Consider the following 20966-nt stretch of genomic DNA (forward strand, 5'->3'; position numbering starts at 1 on the left):
AATGTATGTGTTAGCCGCTCTCGGGAAGAAGCCTTGAGGACTGTCCCTAATCATTTGTAGCTCCCTTGACCCACAGCGCCGTCCCAAACTGCTGAAGCAGCATTAAGGAAACAACTCAGGGACACGAGGATGAAGAGAGCCTCCAAGAATGCCAAGCAACACAAAAATGCACGTGTTCCTCTTCTTAGACTGTGTGCGGACGTCCTGTGACCAAGCGGACTTGGCATTAAAGTCGACATGTACCAACTATTTATGGAACAGAGAATGAAATTGCTTAATATATGTTATCTTGATCTTGTTCTTCACTGCTGGGTGTGAAAGAGTATAAGACACTTTTAATGTACTGTAACATCTTAACTTTAAACTTTAGCATTCTTCTAGTATATTTTCCAAAGATGCAGTAACTGTGAAAGACCATCCAGCTCTAACCGTCCTGCAGTCCTATTTATTATATTATTCGACTATTATAGAAGTATACATTACCAAACACAGAACAAGTGTTCCCCTGACTCTTACAGTGGTTATTCCAGCATACATAAATAAAAAGAATACTTGTCTCAGAAACGATTAATTATAGTTTCCATTTTGGAAATGTACTCTGTTTATCCATTTCAGCAGCAAACTTCTTCCAAACCATGACTTATTTATTGTTAGATCTCCAGCTTTTGGCCGTCACACATGGTAATGAGTTTTGTCTTTATTTCTTATACCTACTTTCTCATTTACGACATTTAGAGATTTCACATCATACTGCAGAGCATCTAATTGTAAGCCTATGCAGGTGGTTATATCTCAAGTGCTCTCCTTCTATATTTTAAGTATCCTAAAATATTCCCGATTTCCTTTTGGCATTCTATATGAATATGTTCTTTTCTACTTCATATGGATGTGAAATCTATTTTGTCAGCTTGTATGTGTTTAATGCCCTCCCCCAGGAAAACTTTCCCCCAAGTAAGAAGGTTCCAATGATGCCTATGGAAACAGAGGATATGAGCAATATCTTCCATATTCAACATGGAAAAAAATATTAGAAAAACTTAGAACATTGGGTGGGATCCTAGCTTGTGTGAGTGGAAATTGTTCCTAACAGTAGGCCCTGCACTCCTGGAAAATCCTTTCCTGAAGGCCAGGGAAGGGAAGTGGGATGGAGCGTTGGGGAGCCTGCAGGGTGATGAGGGAACCCTCTAAACCAGGCACCCAGAAGATGTCTGCGCCTGATTTCTGGGGACTACACGCTGCAGCCATCCATGCCCCATCCCTTTCCCCCATGGTCTCTGGAGGGGCAAAGGTGGTGGGGGAATAGCCCTTGTGTGCACTTGGGCCTCTCATGCAGGTTAGGATCCAACCCATTCTGTAGAGTTCCCGCAGATAAGCAAAGCATTAAGAGAGCAGAACAAAATGCCATTTAATCACTCAGACCTCATAACAGGCATTCCAGTCATTTGTCTTATGACAGCTTGTTTATTCGTTTGTTCTTTCTTCAACCAAAGTTGCAGTTAAAACATCATCTGATTGGTTTTTATTGTAGATTAGTGATCACCTGCAGTATATTGCTTATCCACTGGTTGGGTAAGGAGAAAGAGATGCTTTAGCATACCTGCTTTATCCATGAGTGGCTTTTCTCACAAGATGACAAGACACAGCATGTATCTTGAGAATGATAATGAAATATTCTGCAGTCCTCCCCAAAGGAGAACTACCGGTGTTAGATATCTGTGGATCTTAGCATCCACCTCTCAGTCTCCATGCATCGCTTGAGTGGTGAGGCAGAAATGAAATGAAACATACGATGCAATTCTGTGTATGTTTATTTAGAAGCAAGTCCCACAGTAATCAGTGGGGTTTGCTCCTTTGTAAGTGTGTTCTAGGATTGTGAAGCATTCTTATGCATCAAGGAATAAAATCTTCTGAAACTTTTATCAGCCCTTCTGGGCCACAGTCCATTGGAAATATGAATCACACATGTCCTGTTGAAATGAATGGAAGGTGCAGGGAAAAGATCCTGTTAGAGTGTGTCTTAATCTATTGTATTTGTTGTACCATGCCAATATCTCGTGTAAATAATTCTTCATGTGCTAGAAATGAGCAAGCAGCAGATTAGATGTATGTCAGGCGCTTGAAACAAAGAAAGCTCTGTCCTCTGTAATTGGAATGTGCTTTGTCTTGCTGTCTGTATTGGTACTTTACTGAATTTTGCCATGTTAATAATGTTTGAGTTCTGTGCAATGTACTGTGCAAGCGGGGGCTCAGTTTGTTTTACTGCATATGGAGTGGGGAACTATAATGCAACCTGCAGCTGAGTTGTGAATTTCTTTAATAAGTCAGTTCTAGCAATATATTCACTCCTCTGGAGATAAGCCATAAAGCTAATTTTATTCCAGAAAACTAAAGACTATGTTGTTAAATTATCAAACCCTTAAAAAGCAAACACTTGTTGAAAGCGCTTTATCTTTGTTCTATCCAGTATGATAATATGCTTTTACATCATAATATATTTATTCAGGTAGATCACTAGTTACTGGGGGAAGGGGGTTGAAAAGCACTGCTCCTGCCCCCCGCCCCCGTGAAATGATGCTGCATGGGAGCTGGGGGAGGAGGTGATGTTGTAGAGTGGTTTTTCCAGGTGAGTTCTGTTAATAAGCAAGCCAGATTTTGTTCTGGATTGGGGCCACAAAGTCTAATGGATTTTCTGCTATTCTTGGCTGGCTGTAATGAATCTTTAAGAAGTTGAGGGTTCCCCAGGAAACTGTGTGGTTATCATTATATTTTATATGGTAAATATACTTCTTTGTAAGAAAAATACTCTCCTATAAATCAGCTTAGCCGATAGACTAGTCTGGTGGGTGTAAAATGTTCTAACCTTTCCTTAACCAGAAGGAAGTATTTGTTTTCTTATTTTATAGACTTCATATTTTTCAATGTGCTGTAAATTTCTGTGGCTAAATATTTTATGTATAGTAGATATTTTTATAGATTACATATAAGTATAATGTGATAACAGTGGTTTCTTCTATTTACAGAATGTATGTATAATTGAAAAAATTATTGTATGCAAGTGTAAATTATAAATTTTATGTTGATACTTGAAAATGACAAGGAAGCTGTCAGTTCTAATTTAACTTCTACTCTAATTTTAAACACACAATGTAGAAGTAAGCCTCTTTTGAAATCAGGTGACTTGCTTCCAAGTACCTGAGTTTAGAACCTTATCTGAATTCCCTGTTGATCAGCTCCTTTAGATCTGCTGTGTTTGTCTCCTTAGGGCTAGCTTCACACATTATAGTGGTTTTTTAGGTGTAGATGGTGAGTGCAACAGATGTCTGTACAAATATGTGCAACATAGGTACACTTTTCAGGGAGCTGTGATTAGCTGCCGTCCCCTGTTAGGTGTGTACTTGATGGCCACTCTCTGTTAAATGCGTGAAATGGCTCTGGGTAGTTTTAAAATAGTATTAAAATCCTTCTGCTTATCCTACTTTGTACAGTAAACCTAAATGACTTTAACTGAGAGTTTTGAATGCAGATTTGACTGTTAATTCATTTACTAGTTCCAGTGCAATCCTTAGATAGGCTTTGATATACTTGGCCTTCAATTTCATATTTTGAGGGAGATATTCATTGTTCTGTAATACTTGCTGCAAACCAATAAACATTCAACTTTGAACTGTAAGGAATTCTGCTCCATTTTTCTTTCTTTCTTGGTTTTTTTTTTTTGTTAAGTTGTATGCAGAGCTGTTTATGGCTTGAGCAAAACTATATACCTAGAGTTATATTGAATACTATACTATACTATACTATACTATACTATACTATACTATACTATACTATACTATACTATACTATAGATCTAGATTTGCTAAATCTGTATATACAGTAATCTAGCTTTTCTGGTTTGAAATAAGTGTTTCCACTAGCATGGATTACTAGTATAGGTAAAGTGTGCCGTCGAGTCGATTTCGACTGCTGGTGCTACTAGTACTCCTGATAAATTTGAGGCACTTTCATAAATTATGCAAGATCTAAAATGTTCATTATTTTCTACAGCATCTTCATATAAGCTGTAAGATGGAGAGAGGAACAGGAGATAATGTTATGGGACAGGATGTACGTCAGTCGACAGCAGTGAATACTCACTGGCATGTTTTCTCTTGTATCTGCAAGTAAAAAGTTAGCAGGTACTACTGCTAACTTGGCAAAGAGGCACCTTTTACCATGGTGATTCTCTTTATTTAGCAGGGGGAGAGTAACTGGTCCTCTCCACCCCCAGCACAGTATCTCCAGTGACTGTTGCTGGTGTCTTGCTTATGTTTCTTTTTAGATTGTGAGCCCTTTGGGAATAGGGATCCATCTTATTTATTTGTTGTTTCTCTGTGTAAACCGCCCTGAGCCATTTTTGGAAGGGCGGTATAGATATCTAATCAATTAATTAATAAATTAATAAATAGGGATAGAGACTTTTTTAAAAAAATGAAAGCTGCGTGTTGAGAGAGACGGACCTAGGGCATCTTTGAGGAAGGTGGCAGACTCAGCACACTAGCTCTTCTAAAATCCCACTAATCAGCCCTTTTTAGGGTGAGGAGACCTGAAATAAGAAATGGTTGTGTAGTGATTACAGCAGCACTTGAAACATCTTCATGCCATTAATCCTAGGAGTTGTCAGTAGTGCATGAAGAAAATAGGGATGAATGTGTAAATGTTTGGTACCGAATAAAGTTTAAACGTTGGTCATTTTCTGCTAGTCTCAAAAAGTACCCCAGCACAAGCTTAACAAACCTAATATTTTTCACAAACCTCATATTTTATGCAGAAACGCACACATGCAACACAATGAGGCTATTCACATGATGGAATGAAATCGAGCTATCCTCCGCTAGCCCAATTTCATCCCACTGTGGTAACCTGTGAGCCCGGTGGTTCCTGAGCGGGTAACCTGCTCAAGTAGCCTGCCCCTTAAACCGGGTTTGCAGAGTGAGCGCTCCGCAAACCCAGTTTTGGGGATCATGAGTAGCCACGGCGCGGCTCTGCGCTGTGGCTACTCATGAATAGACCCCCGGCAGGAGGCTGAAAAGCAGGCTCGAGCGTCTCTCCAATATGCCCTGCGTGCTCGCGCAGGGCATCCTGGAGCTTCCGGGGGCCCTAACTCCACAGCCCCTGCCGGCTCCCTCACGGAGCTGGTAGTTGGGTGGGTAGCTGATCCGGCCGCCCAGGCAGGTCTCCCCGCAAACCCGGCAAAAGCGGATTTCACTGATTGTGAGACCTGCTTCAATATGTGCATGCAACACACAAACGCATGCATGCACACAGCACAAATACATACACACAGCACTGACACAAACATCCAGCACACATCTGTGCATGCACAATGTTGCAGCTCTCCAGTTCAGCCAGTGTCCAGTTCCCTCCAGCACTGTTCTAACTGCAGTCATTCTTTGTGTGTGTCCCCTCTTTCATATGGTCAGCAGCAACAAATAAGAGCAGCACATAGAAAATCTGTGAGAGATCTATAACTTTGTTGGGTTTCTGTCTATGTTTGCAGTGGGTAATTTGCCTCAAGCCACCTAATGACTTGGGAAATGACTTGACTAGCAAGCCAGAGGTTGCTGGTTTGAATCCCTACTAGTATGTTTCCCAGACTATGGAAAACACCTATATTGGGCAGCAGCAATATAGGAAGATGCTGAAAGGCATCATCTCATAGCTGAGCGGGAGGAGGCAATGGTAAACCCCTCCTGTATTCTACCAAAAGAAAACCACAGGGCTCTGTGGGCGCTAGGAGTCGACATCGACTTGATGGCACACTTTACCTTTAATTCTCCTCAAGAGTAGGTCAGGCAATGGAAGGGAGAAGCCAACAGGTGGAAAATGAATGCCTTGTCCTTTGTTTTAAACACCACAAACATAATCTTTTCCTGTACTGCAGGAAGGCAGATTGTAATGAATGACAAATATGAGCTAAGATTAAGCTGTACTTTAGATACAAACTAACTGCAATCAGATGAAGAGTTCTGGGCATCTGAAAAGTGCCTTCACCATCCCTGTACAATAACCACAAAGACCTGCCTTGCCTACAGGATAAGACTGAGGTGTGATTTTACATTATATTTTATCTGTATAAACACTCCCAAGCATGTTCTTACATTTTCACATTTAAAATGTTTTTACATGTACATTAATTTGTATTAATTCTAGACTTTATGGGCTTATAGGATTAAAGGGGCATCGGAGTGCCCCTTTAGTTAAGGTGAGCAGAAAAAAAAAAAAGTACCACCATTATAAGCCTCATAATTCTGTTGCTGATAAATGACATCTCTTGCTTGAGGTGTGCATGATCTACCTTTCTGCGATCTACAAATGCTGCTAATTTCAAGGAGACCTGATAGAAATTGCCACAGCTAGAGCACATGTGCTGAAAATTGATTCTTTGACCCCATTTGCCCAAATTTTACCCAGGCATATCATATATTGATTTCAAATTTTGTTGAAAATGAGTGATGTAATCAGTTCAGGCTTGTCTTAGAGGGAATCCTTTGTTGGTTTGATGAAGTTTGGCGCAGCCGTTCAAAGGTTATTAAGGTTTTCCTGCCCCATTAAAGCCTATGGATAGCACGTGCTGGTGAAGTTATGTAGAGTGTGACTGTTTTGATAATGAAGCCATTATGCTGACACATTTTGTCAGTTGTCTGGCTCTGGGATAGGCCGGGGGAGCCAGCTATTGGATTTTATTGCAGGTACAATGCCTGTTAATTATGGAATGTGAATTCTTGGGGTACAGGGAGTGAAGGGCATGGAATGTACAAGTTGGGGTAGCCTCATGGGAAGTAAGAGCACTCCGGGGGAGAGCTACTGATGGCTTGGGGTGGGGGTTGCAAGGAGTGATTTGGAAAATGAATGCATACAGAGAAACACACCAGCATGGAACAAAAACACAACCACGCAACACACACAAACGCACATATGCAACACAAGCAATACGTGTATGCAATACACACAAACACATGTATACATAAGAACAGCCCTGCTGGATCAGACCCAAGAAGGCCCATCTAGCCCAGCATCCTGTTTCACACAGAGGCCCACCAGATGCCGCTGGAAGCCTACAGGCAGGAGTTGAGGGCATGCCCTCTCTCCTGCTGTTACTCCCCTGCAACTGGTTCTCAGAGGCATCCTGCCGTTGAGACTGGAAGTGGCCTATTGCCTTCCGACTAGTAGGAGTTGATTACGTTATCCAAACCCCTCTTAAACCCATCCAGGTTGTGGGCTGTCACCACATCTTGTGGCAGAGAATTCCACAAGTGGATTATGTGTTGTGTGAAAAAGTACTTTATTTATTTATTTATTGTTAAATGTATATACCGCCTTTCATTAAAAAACAATCCCAAGGTGGTTTACAAAAGTTAAAAAACATACAATAAAAATGACAATAAAAATATAAAACCAATCTAATTTAAAATCTATAAAATACAAAAATAAAAAACTATACATGAGTAAAACACATAGAAAAACTATATGCAAGTAAAACACACACACTTCCGTTTGTTGGTCCTAGATTTCCTGGCAATCAATTTCATGGGATGACCCCTGGTTCTAGTGTTATGTGAGAGGGAGAAGAATTTCTCTCTATCCACTTTCTCCACACCATGCATGATTTTATAGACCTCTATCACATCTCCCTGCAGTCGTCTTTTTTTCTAAACGAAAAAGCCCCAGGTGTTGTAGCCTTGCCTCATAAGAAAGGTGCTCTAGGCCCCTGATCATCTTGGTTGCTCTCATCTGTACCTTTCCCAGTTCTACAATGTCCTTTTTTTAAAAAGGTGTACACAACACATATATACCTACACACAACACGAGACACAGACACCCAACACATAAATGTGCACATACAATACAAATACATAAATGCATGCCATGCACAAATGTATATCATGGCCACACATGTGTAGCACAAGTGCAGAGAGAGAGGGAGAAGCAAAAGCCCTTCCACACACAAGCTCAGGTACATGGAAATGCAAATGCACACACAGAAACAAAAACATAAATTTGCTTTTCACAAACCATGGAAATTAGATGGCCAAAACCCCTGCTGGTTTAAAATCAGATATCAGGCACCTCTCTGCCCAGGATTTAGGACAATTTTTTTTTATTTTTTTTAAAGGACAAGATTTTTTTATTGAACCAACAAACTACCAAAGCATACAGTAAGTTGCCAAAGCACAATTATATACAAAGTGGTTGTTTGTACATGATATATCTACAAAGATTTACACACAAGGATTTGGAAACACACAGGGTTATGAAGTATATGCAGGTAGTACTGTAACTCGGGGGTGGGGGATTACAAGGCACATCAAGTAATCGGGGGTGTTACGTCCGACGTCCATTTCCACAATTTGTCCCATTGCTGTTTAGAAGAGATACTCTTGTCTTTTTGCACATATCCATACAAACTTTTCCAGAAGAGATTTACTGTCTCATCTGCGTGAACCTCTTGGTCACGTCTTCCCTCCCTATTCCTATGCCCGAGCATTGCATAAATGACATACAAGTTTACTAACCTGATTACGAGAAGGGGAATGTTCCAATTCCCTAGTATGGGGGCACCCATTCCATCCCGTTTCCTTGAAGGTTTCTTTCTGGGACCTCGAAAGGAGGTTCTATCGCTCAAACCCGAGGTTAGTTCTTCCCAAGTCTGTTTTTCCAAATCAGGCCACTCTAACAACTTGCTTACTCCCTGCCACACTCTTTTGGCTACCACACACTCTTTTAAGAAATGTGAGTGGGTTTCCCTGAATGTTTTGCCTAGCTCACTAGCTTTCTGTTTGCAGGTGATTTTAGGGCACTCTTGCTGGTCCTCTGGGAGGGTTCAGCAAAGGACAAGCCACAGAAGATGATTTGCTCTTGGAGGAGGAGTCTGTCGCCTCACAGAACTTGCCACAGCCATCAATCAACCCTGACTGGGACTGCTTTCATTCCTCTTACTGAGGAACTGCCACCAGGGCCCTGCTTCCATAGCGATCCAAACTGCTCCCTCCCCAGAATGGTGTTGTCTTCCAGAACTTGCCACTCCAATGGAATCACCTCCTGCCAAAACACTCAAGCCCATACCTGAAGAGCAGCACATCCCTGAAATCTTACAAATCATCTCCATCTCCCCGTCTTCCCAGGGAAGCCATGGCAAGCTCCCATATGCCATGGCATGGCTGATGTAAAAATGTGCACCTGGCAACCAGGAAACTACCCACAGATGGGTCTACTTGGGAAGAGGATTAACAGCAGGACTCAGGAGGGGAGTCTGTGGCCCCGATTGCTATAAAAGCTTCCTTCTGGAGCTGGTGCATTGCTAGTGGCAACGGATCATATAGGGAAGCTCTCTTGTAGCCCCTATGCACCTGAGTTGAGTTGGGCCTCAAAGGCCAAAGAAAAGTGTGGGTGCATGGAGGGCAAGCTTTAAGTGAGCACAATTTGTGACCTTGCACAACATCATTATGGATCGCACAGCATGTGTGTTAAGGCACATGTGTCTATTTATTTTATTGCTTTGGCTGCATGTTGCTATATGCTTTAACCTAATTCAAAAGATGGCTTTGCTTCATCCATAGCCTTTAACTTTTTCATTTCTTTCCAGCATGGCATGAACATTACCAGGATGGTAGCCCCTCCTAAGGGCATGATGCCGCCTGCCAAATTGCAGACAAAATAGGTTGCTTAAGAAGTATCGGCAGTCCATCAGACCATGGACCTAGAGGCAGTAGCACAGCTCCCTGGCTTGTGGGAACTCACCACCACCAGCTTGCCAGTAACTTTCCCACTAGCTACCCCATCTGACCCTTTCTATAGGTGGGTTCAGATGACCCTTGCAAGTAAGGAAGATGGGGAAATGTCGAGAACCAGAAGGGCTGACTGGGTGCCTGTAGGGAAGGGGAACCTGTGCATTTTATTAATGAGCAGTGCTTAGAATATTATAAGGGATTATAGGATCTTAATGTGTAATTACTGCTGTTAAATCAGAATTCCATAGAGGTGGGTGGGTGGGTGGGGGATATAGTTTACTGCTATTTTCAGGAGGTTTTCTTACATATAAGGAACATCTTCCCTCCAAGTGGGAGTGGGGGAATACTTACACCCTCTTCTATGGACAGGCCTCCACCATGAACTTGTCTCCACCATGTACCTATATCGAGCACTGTAGTTTGCCTTATTTACCACTAGGTGGCACTTGTAAAGAGCTAGTGCCATCAAAAGGTGAATCAAGAAGCTGCTTGCACTTTTGCTGATGTTTGGGCCTCCATAAGCTGCGACTTGAGTGGCAAAGTGGGCACTGAATTGTGGAAATAACTTACTTAGGTGTTCCAAGTCAGGCAAGAATTGCCAAGAGTAGCAGTCCAGAAGCTACCCCATCCAGAATCTGATGGGAATAGACTTGTGTGAGCCAGGCCATGCTTGTTCTCCGAGTATGTAGCATCCGTTACAATACAGGCTGTACAAAAATATGCAACTGTCAGGAAAAGTTTGCTTTTAAGCAAAAGATTTTTTCCAGAAAACCAATAACTTTTTTGGGGTGTGTGTGTGCGTGTGCGCTAGTATACTACCAAGTATTAACATCCAGAAAATATTCACAAGGGAATGTGGGTAGTTGACATAATGGCTGCTTTTGCTTTAAGCAATAGAAAGAAAAGAGGCGAGTGAGCAAAGGAGATTTATTGAATTTAATAAAACTGTTTAATATTTAAGCACTTCTTCATCTAGAATCCAATTTGCAGCCTGATCCTATACATCACTAGATGTGCTTTAGCCTATTCATTTCAATGATCCTGGGCACCCCCAACTGCCTCGTCATAATTACATTTGTATGAGCTTTAGTGAAATAAAGCACTGTAATGTGTTGCCAACCATGTAACTACACACTGTTGGAATATATTAATCAAGCTGAGCAGCAGCACCATAATACTCAATTTTTCTATTGTTTTTTTCTATTTCTATTAGTATTACTAATTCACAATACTCAATTTTTCAGCTAATCAAGGCATTCTCTCAACTTTTAATATGCTGTAATATTTGTAAAGTCTTATGTTTAGGCAAGAAACTGGTCAAGAAGTGCCGCTAACACAGGATTAAATCTTGAAATTCATCAACAGTTGTTTCAAAAGGCAGTCAGCAACCTTCTATAATACAAAACAACTGCCTGGTCCTGGTACTACATTAGTACTACTTAGACAAGGAAAATGTAGAAAAAATGATTGAAGTACTGTAGTAGTAAAATTCCAAGTAGGAACCGTTTTAGTCACTATTATTGCTTTCAGTTTTAGCACTTAAGACTAGTTTAGAGATACCCTGTGAATGGAAGAGTCACACATTCCCGTTTCCTTATCAGCTTTACATCAGTGAGAAATGCTACGCTCCTCTCTAGAGCCCTATTGAAAGGAATAGCTGTGTCATCTGCTATCTCCCAAGGCCTTGGTAAATAAGCCTCATGATGTGTACCTGTTTAATGTCATGTACCATCTAATTTAGAATGCATGATAGTGTAGTACAGCAATGAGAAAGAACATGACCAACATCGTGCGCCTTGTTTCAGCACCATTGCCCCCCCCTCCCGACTTGTGGTGAAAGAAAGGCTGAGAGTCCAGAAGGAGCCTTCAGCAAACCAGGTATGGGGAAAAAATTATTTTCCCCTCGCTCCCCTCCCCCCTCCAAATGCCTCTTTCAAGTGTGTTAAGGTGTTTGAGGGGTGTACAACCCTCAAATGCATGGGAAAGGGCTTTTGGAAGGAGGGGAGAGATGCAAAAATCTCCCCCCTGCCCCACACCTGGTCTCAGGGGCATAGCAAGGTTGTAGTGGGTCCAGAGACAAGATTTTAAAATGCCCCCCCCCCTCACTGAAGCTCAGCTCATGAAGTAAAGAAATCTTAAATGAGGCTGAGTAGTGGTAACAAAAAGCATAGTGAAAATTTTATAGATAGATCCTATGTGCCACAAAAGAACATCATCCTAAATTATTTTTAAAAAGGTTTTGGAAATTGTGGATGATGCAAGTCATTTAATGGTACTAAAAGACATGCTGTTCTGGTAGCTCCAGGTCTTAACACTCACATCAATTTCGGAGGATGAATACCACTGAAGGAAGCCCGGGCAGGTGTGCGGCTGGGGGAGTCAGTCATGTGACTTGCCTCTGGGGGGCTCCCGCAAGGCAGTGGGCCCCCAGACAACTGTCTCCCCTTGCCCTATTATAGTTACGCCCCTGTCTGGTCTGCTGTGCAAGCAGCCTTTAACACATGGATGCTGAAGGCTCCTTGTGGACCCACAGCCCTTCTTCCATCACTGGAAAGCTGCAGATCATGTGGGCTATTATAGGTAGGCTTGTTCTTGTTACAGAAGCAGCCAGAACTTGGAACTACCAAGTTGTAGCTTAGAACATCCAATGTTGAATATATATTCCGTATATCTTGACTGACACTATATCACTAACCAGAATTGTTTAACTGGGGAAAGTGGTCCTGGTTCTTCAGAACTACTACTACAAATATTTATATACCGCTTTTCAACATAAGTTCTTTTAGCACTTTTCATAGAAAAATAGAACTTTAACCAAGAGTGCAGAAATGCATTGGTTCTGAATAAAGTTTTGACTTAAAAATGCATTCTTGTACTCCGTCTCAAGCATTAATTTTGAGTACGAGTCACACTCTGTGGGATGTTTTCTGTGGATGTCCTAACACTCTTCTGGCACACCCCTTTATTGCGTTGGGAGTGTTCAGCTGAATGCCCCCCTCTAAACATGCACCAAATACTGATGAGCCCCACACATGATAAAGGGACATGCTGGAAAGGCATGAGGATGTCCCAACAGGCATGCTCTGGGCGGAGATAGTACCATCCAAACCAATCCTATGTAAAACTTAAGATTCTGCATTTTTATGCCCTGTTATTTTTAAGGACCAATGGCCTGTTGTGGTAAGACTATAATCCATTGGAACAAAGTGAAAATAAGCAGCCTGATGTAAAAAGTCGGAATATGCTACCGAGTGCCTCAGTTTCTCCATAGCTGGTAAAGTAAAAACAAAAACTTGGACCCAAGGGCCAATACATTGAGCTAGTGGTTAAGACAGTATCTGCTGCCTGCTTGCCTCCCACTGTCCAGGAACTGAGGCTAGTTGGTAGCTCTCAGGGAATAGAGACAGGCAAATTGTTCCCATGAGCAAAAGACCAGATGCATTTTTATTGAAACGATTCTTTCCTCATTACATCTTTTCAATCAAGTAACAAATCAAGGAGCGACATATCACTTATGCAATGTTCCTTCCCTCAATTTAAGTGTCAACTTGTTGTACACACTGCAGGCTCTTCTGTCTTGTATAGTTAAATATCAGTTCTCACACACAAGATAAAATATTACAGGTACGTTAGTCATCACAGGATGTTAATATTTACATTTTCCTACATGAACGAGTCCCTCTCCCACACTGATGAAGTGGTACTGAACGTTTTATCTGAACTGAAATAAAAACTATTTAAACCAATACAGAGAGTACGTAGGACTCTTTGTGAACCATCTTATCAAGTGACATGAGGTTGCCATACAGCCCGGTTAGATTTTCCTTGAGTAACTTATTGCCATTCATCATTAAATATGTGCAGCCCAATCCTATGTATATTTACTCAGAAGTAAGCCCCATTATGTTCAGTGGGTCTTGTACTCCACTATGTGTATGTAGAATAGCAGTCAAAGATTTTTGGGTGTAATGACAGTCTGAGGAAAGGATACACTTCCTTAAGATTTCCACTTTAATATGGGTCCATCCACAAGCAGAAATAATACGTACGACTTAAAAGGTTGTAAACTGTTCTAAGGTTGACAAAAAGGCCTTGTCAGAATAAGGCCTTGCTAAGAATTTGCCCAATTGGTTTCAACAATGATATCTGAAGCCCAGTCAGCTGCATAAAAATTATTACTTCATTTGATGGTGTAAAAGAGTGGCTAGCTGTTCTACTTTTAAAAATGTTACCCCTTAATAAGCCATTTTCACCTCTTGAGAAAAACATACAGCGTATACATTCCACCCCCCCGCCGCAATAGATAACTACATTCAAGTAACCAAAGACACAATTTACATTTTCCCTGTTGCAGAGAAAACCATTTATACATGATTCACAAGGATACTGACAAACCCAGTTGCTGAAGAATTATCGGTATAACATAATTAGACACTATTCAGAGTGAAAGCAAAGAGATGACAGTATCCTCTGATCACATTCTACATGGAGTGCTTGAAAGCTTCCATTTACAGTGGCACCTCTGAGTTCTGCTGTACTGAAGAGCTATTTCTCCAGAATTCGTTCAAATTTAGGGTTGATAAAAGAGAACCCATCAAATGCAGACTGATCCATAGAGTCTATCAGGTTTTTGTCACTGTGGGATAGTCGAGGCTTCTCACTCAAAAACTCTCTGTCAAAGTTGTTGTAATCACTTGCTGATTTCTGTATGAGAAGCAGAAAGGCAACAAAATTAGTTGAACTGGCTTCACTCTATGTCATTGCTCAGAAGAGTTGGTAGGTGCACCAGAGTCCCATATCACTGAGTCCAATGAACTCATACAGACAACAAACTTGCCCAGGGTGAGCTTGGTTATCTGCATGACCCCACCAAATAAGGAGATATGGTCAACATATTAGGTGCAGATGCACAGTAAAATTATAATTTGTTACTATTTATTGGCTGGCATAGTGCAGAGTCTACCATTAGCATAATGGTCTGCCCTGTGACTGCTATGGGCTTCAAAGCAAGCTCTGATGCTGTTCAGAAGTAGCGGCAGATGCAGAAGTAGCATTTCTACAGGTTTCTCCATTTGTGACAATGGGAAAACCTACAGAAATGTTGCTTCCACATCTGCTGCTTCTGAAGAGCGTCAGAGCTTGCTTTAAAGCTTGCAGCAGTCCTAATAATAGGGCAGTAATTGGCTGCACACCATGTCAGTCCACTGGGTCTTGGTTCATGGCCTCTCTGGATTCTAGCTTCTTTCTGCTAAAGTTGGGGAACGACTCAGTGGCAATGCTCATGCTGTGTTTGCAAAACGTTCCAGATGCCATTCCTGGCCTCTCTCAGGTCTGCAGCCAGAAACTTGGTGGTGGGTGTGTAGGATACAATGGAGGAACATAGGAAGCCGCCCTATACTGAGCCAGATCACTGGTCCATCTAGTACAATACTGTCTAAATAGACTGACAGCGGCTTCTCCAAGGTTGCAGGCAGGAGTCTCTCTCAGCCCTATCTTGGAGATGCCGCCAGGGAGGGGACTTGGATCCTCTCTGATTCCAAGTTTCCTAAAAACATTGGAGAACTGGTGTAGCATATGGAATAGAGTGTTACCTGGCTGGTTCCTGGTCAGCCCTGAAACTTGCTTAGGCAAAACACTTATTCACAGCACAGCCTACTTCAGGGGAGGTTGTGGGGACAAGAATGAAATGATCCCACGTAAGCTGCCTCAGGCTACTTGGAGGAAGGATAGGATACAATTGCAAAAGACAAACATCACAGCTCAACGTTCTGTTGAGTGTGAGAGAGATTCGGAGGCTATGCACGTACCACTTTTGGTCTGAAAGGTGGCTCCATCTCCTTCTTCTCTAGTGCTGTCCAATTAATTGTTTTGAAGAAAGAATGATCTCTGATGTTTCCAATCACTCCCAATCGTTTTGCTGGATCTCTCTCAAACAGCTATAAAATATAACATACATATTAGTTCAAGTACTTTGCTTGCAAATTGCACAATTTCTGGTAGAGATGCGAGTCTTTACAGAAATATGTCTTTACAGAACCTACAGATCTAAGAGCAGCATTGTGGCTGACGTGCACTATCATCAGTGACTAGAGGGAGTTTATCTTATGCTCTCTTCCCTCTGTGGCAAGGCACCCACTGCTGCTCCGTGCTTGGGGTCTGGAGGTCCTGGATCTAGGGCCAGTAGTTGCAAATGCTATTTTGACAAGTAGAAAGGGATAAGGTGTCCAGCCTGTAGGCCCAGCTACTGAATTACTGTGTACGGAGTAGGACTCAGTTACCTCAAGAACTGCCTGAGACAGTTGAAGGCCTGAATTGTAGGCCTGCATACCACCACAAATATCAGATCAATGCTGATACAATAGAAATATGCAATCAATCAATCAATCAATCAATCAATCAATCAATCAAGATAGATAGATAGATAGATAGATATCGGCATTGGCCTGATATCTTATAATTAATCCTTATCAAAAGCCGACTCAGAGAGAAAGTCTCTCCAAGTCAGCTGCACACCTGGACTTTAAGCACTGCACCCCCCAAAATCGGAAAGGAAGCATCCACTGGGCCAGTGTGCGCTTCCTGGGAGGTTACCTCCCCCACCCCCCATTTCACAGTTCAGTCCTTTATCTCCAGAGCAGCTCCAGACCTGAAGTCTCTCCAAGCCACTGGGCTGGTTTTGTTCCAATGTTACTATTGGAAGTAGAAGGATTTCCAACAGGACAGCAGGGATTTTAGTCGGAATTCCAGCTATCTGAGCGTCTTCCTGTCATACCAGAAATCGCTTGCTAGTAGGCATATCTATTTGTTATTCTTATCTCTTTTCCACAATAGTCCTATTAGGCCAATACGATTGTACAGCCCTAATAGACTGCTAGGAACAAGACCCTCCCCATCCATAATTAAATTGCCTTGGCTCCATGTCACAAAACTCTTTTCTACCTTCCTTGGGAGACTTGCCAAATGTTTGACTACTCTTGGAGGACAACAGATTATTAGTTTAGATATTCTTAGTGGTTTCTTCCATTCTCCAACACTGAAAGCATGAAAAGTGGTATGTACCTTCTCTAGAATATCCTTGGATTCCTTGGTGATCCAGCGTGGGTAATGGGGTGTGTCTACTCTGATTGACTCAAATAATTCATCTTCATCATCACCATGGAAGGGAGACTGTCCAATAAGCATCTCATATAACAAGACCCCAAATGACCACCAGTCTACAGAAAATGTGTATTTCAGGCCTTGCAGGATCTATTGCCAATATGAAAAAAGGACAAGACATGTAAAATGCAATGGAAGCTTTGCTGACAGTTGGTTCCTCTGACAATCCCCTAGCTAAAATCCTGATTTCTACTTTACTCAGTTAAGGTAACTTAGGCCATAGGAGTATAATAGTACCCCTGTACTCAAGGTGAGGGGTAAAAGGGGCATTCCTCTTTCCTATGCATAATGCTTTTAATTGCTATCAAATTAGTACAAACTTTCATTCTGATGTTATGATGAAGCTTATGTATCTTCCGGTCAATGAGAGAGATTTCAGCAACAGCCATTAAATGCTGTGCAAGATCTAGACTCACTTGGTCATGATTAAATGCCATTAAATGCCACTAAATAAATGAGACAAGTTAATCATGACTAATGTAAGTCCTAAGTTAGTGATGTCTAACTGCCAATTCTCTTTTTTTAAGGACAAATGGATAGTATTTTGGGGGGAGGGGGGTAAGACATACTGAGGAAAACAAATTATTTACATAGCAAATACTGCAAGTTATGTTCCACGTCGAGAGGTTAATTGCTTGCCACAGGCTTCGATATGCAATTATGTATTAAGCTGTTCCCATTACCACGGGGTGGGCAGGGGCAGGAGAGAGACCTTGTTACCCGAACTGTTTGCACATTACAACAGAAGTGGGTGAATGTTCAAACTTTCATGTGTACAGGAGAACCTCCATATTCACAAGGATTCTGTTCTCCGCTGCTATCATGGATACAGAAACCATGAATACAGAGGCATTGGGATGGAGGTTAGGCTCCCGGAAGTCAGAAAAATGTTCAAAAAGGGGGCATATAGCCCTAAAAATGGGGGGTGGGTGGCCTACCATGATCCAGGGGTCCTTAGCAGCACAGCAATGCCCCTCAGTAGGAAAAAAAAAAGTTGAAAATGGCAATTTTTCCTGGGTTTTTTCCTTCAAAAGGAAGCATTTTGAGACTCCTGATCTCAAAATGGCAGCCAGAAATGACCTCTGAGGATCATTTTCAGACAACCCCAGTCCGTGGATATGCAAAAACTAACCCCTTAGTCCCCCCCCCCCCCGACATGCACACATGTATACCATGGTCAGGTGCCAATTCCCTGATTGCAGATAACGCAGATGTGGAGTCCATGATTAACAAGGTTCTCCTATATCTGCTTTTACCCCAAGCAACTTGGCAAGTGACATTTTTCACTGTTTACCATGAGAACATGCTTCAGGGAGGGATAATTGTCCCCAATTCCACAACACCTTTTTTCATGATGTACATGTGGTTGTTGAAAATAAAACATGCATTATCTTAGAAGCAAATACATGCTAACTTTTAAAGCACCTACTTCTGAAATGTGTAGAGGGACATTCAGACCATTACTATTCTGGAGACAGAGCATCTTGGCTCTCATTATGTTCACTGGTGCTGACTGCATGATTCCTAACCACGTCTCCAAACATGCATGATTCCCTATTATATTGTTTCCATAATGGAGGGAATAAGAGGTGGGGTCCCCCAGGGATCTGTACTCAGACTGGTGCTTTTTAATTTATTCATAAATGATCTAGAAGTTGGGGTAAGCAGTTAGGTGGCCAAATTTGCAGATGACACCAAACTCTTTAGGAAAGTGAAATCCAAAACAGATTGTGAGGAACTCCAAAAGGATGTCTCTAAACTGGGGGAGTGGGCAACAAAATGGCAAATGTTGTTCAATATTGGTTCAATAAAGTGATGCACATTGGGATGAAAAACCCCAACTTCATGAATATGCTGATGGGATCTGAGCTGTCGGTGACTGACCAGGAGAGGGATCTTGGGGTCATGGTGGACAGCTCTTTGAAAGTGTCGACTCAATGTGCAGTAACTGTGAAAAAGGCCAATTCCATGCTAGGGATCATTAGGAAGGGGACTGAAAACAAAACTGCTAATACTATAATGCCCTTATACAAAACTATGGTGCGGTCACACTTGGAGTACTGCGTACAATTCTGGTCATCACATCTAAAGAAGGACATTGTAGAACTGGAAAAGGTGCAGAAGAGGGCAACCAAGATGATCAGGGGCCTAGAGTATCTTCCTTATGAGGCAAGGCTACAATACCTGGGGCTTTTTAGTTTAGGGGTTATCCAAACCCTGAACAGGCTCTGCTAATGAAAAGTTTTTAAGTGGATCATAATTGATGTGGTGGCATGTTAACCCACATGCATCCCTTACTTCAGGTGCTATGTAGTCTGGGGTACCACAGAAAGTTGTTGCTTTGTTCTCTCCAACCACATTTTCTTTGCACATCCCAAAGTCAGCTATTTTGATGTGACCTTCCTTGTCGAGCATCACATTGTCTAGTTTGAGGTCTCTATGGAAACATATTAAAACAAACCAACAAACCAGTATTATCATTCAATCATAAACAGCCACCTAAAAAAACACTCCATATTGCTGTAGGAAATGCACTCCCTTAATGCTGCTTGTTTTCAGCCTTGTGGGATGCTTTCAGAATTACCATCATTAATGACAAGCCTTCATAAGAACAGAGAAAAGTCTGAAGTTGGCAGAAAAACAAACAAATACTTTGCACAATATCATCTCTACTGAACATGAAGGCAAAGTCAGTCCTGCCAAAAATATGGTTGATTAAAAGATGGAATCCGTGGAGAAATGGCAATTAATGCTTTTGAAGCTAAAGCAACACACTGGAATCTTATTAGGAGCATGGAGGGCATTTTGCAATGGAAGCAACATTTTCTAAATGCTTCATCAAGTTGTGTTGTTTGCTGTGTCTGAAGTAGTACTGAATGAAACAAGACAAAAGTAGTACAGAATTTACATATTTTCAGTATACCCATCACCTCATAGTTTCAGCTAATTTGGATTTATTAGTAAGGATTTTAAAATCACAATGACAGTTGATTGCATTGTACAATTAATGATAGTTGTAATTATGAGGATTTGACAGTGGGAACTACTACAAAGGAAACAGCAAATAAAGCTCTAGAGGTCAGATACAGACAAACGTTAAAAGGGTTTAGCTTGTGGCCAGTAAAAGCTGTAGCTCTGTTTTTAAATGTCTTGCCAGGGACAGTAGCAGAAAACAACACATGCACAACAAAACAACCAAAACGAATGTTATGCTCATGCCTTTGTGTCTAAAAAAATTCAGATCTTATGTCTTAACTGTATGAGCTTGATAATATGTATTGGACAATGTCAGAAAGGTGGCCTTATTGATTTGAGAAATACATTTTTAAAATTTTAATTGTTTCAAGATAGTTCTGATAAAACTGCAGATGGTAGGCACCATCTTAGATGAGGTGACTTATCAAATATTGCTGTTTGCCATATGCAAATTCAATCAATTGATTAAAACTTGGGCAATGAAGCAACTTTTATTTTGGGTGACAGCCCTAATCTTTGTATTCTGCAGTACATAATTTGGTTTCAGTACATAGCAAGCTGAAAGGCTGCCAGTATCTCAGTTACTGGCCAGTAATGGTATTGTTAGAGCCAATGTTTCATATGACATCATCGGATTCTTTCCTTGCTGGTAGCCGACTTCCCAGCAGCAGCTAAAATTACTAAGAAAAGCTTATCTACTATTTCACATGATGGAAAGTGTGGGGAATATTTCTGTTGATGCTCACAATGCAATTTTCTTTCTCTCTAGCCTTCCCATTCCTCCCTCCACTGAAATAATATTTATAGATTTATTTATTTATTCATCATATTTTTATACTGCCTGATATGTACATCTCTAGATGTACACAGAGATAATTAAGAAGGATAGATAATTAGGAAGAGTGGTGTGTGTGTGTATAAAAAATAAACAATATATTACACACACACACCCAACAAAAACCCCCAATGAAGAATTAGGTGAGTCTTAGTATAGAAATATAATTGCCACTGGCAATGTAATGTAGTTAGATGGTTTTCCTACCTTAATTAAACTATCCTATTTTG

At 41.4% G+C, this 20966-nt stretch overlaps 2 protein-coding genes across 10 annotated transcripts in view; one reads left to right on the forward strand and one right to left on the reverse strand.

The window, feature by feature from the left end:
- Nucleotides 1–3670, forward strand: part of PFKFB4 (6-phosphofructo-2-kinase/fructose-2,6-biphosphatase 4) — a 133435-nt gene extending 129765 nt beyond the window's left edge. For both annotated transcript variants that reach the window (XM_053294054.1, XM_053294055.1), the window contains one exon: nt 1–3670. Coding sequence is in view for 1 of the 2 variants with exons in the window: in XM_053294055.1 (XP_053150030.1) it covers nt 1–60 (60 nt within the window). In the remaining variant the exon portion in view is untranslated.
- A 9522-nt stretch (nt 3671–13192) lies between these two features.
- The window catches only part of PRKCD (protein kinase C delta), a 108115-nt gene continuing 100341 nt past the window's right edge, over nt 13193–20966 (reverse strand). For all 8 annotated transcript variants that reach the window (XM_053303149.1, XM_053303145.1, XM_053303144.1 and 5 more), the window contains 4 exons: nt 19224–19362; nt 16827–17015; nt 15575–15703; nt 13193–14471 (listed from right to left, as the gene is read on the reverse strand). In XM_053303149.1, the coding sequence (XP_053159124.1) occupies nt 14313–14471; nt 15575–15703; nt 16827–17015; nt 19224–19362 (616 nt within the window). In that variant the 3' untranslated portion in view covers nt 13193–14312. The remainder of the gene's footprint in view (nt 14472–15574; nt 15704–16826; nt 17016–19223; nt 19363–20966) is intronic.

This window comes from Hemicordylus capensis, chromosome 2 (genome assembly GCF_027244095.1).
Source record: "Hemicordylus capensis ecotype Gifberg chromosome 2, rHemCap1.1.pri, whole genome shotgun sequence".
In the NCBI taxonomy this organism is placed as follows: domain Eukaryota; kingdom Metazoa; phylum Chordata; class Lepidosauria; order Squamata; family Cordylidae; genus Hemicordylus; species Hemicordylus capensis.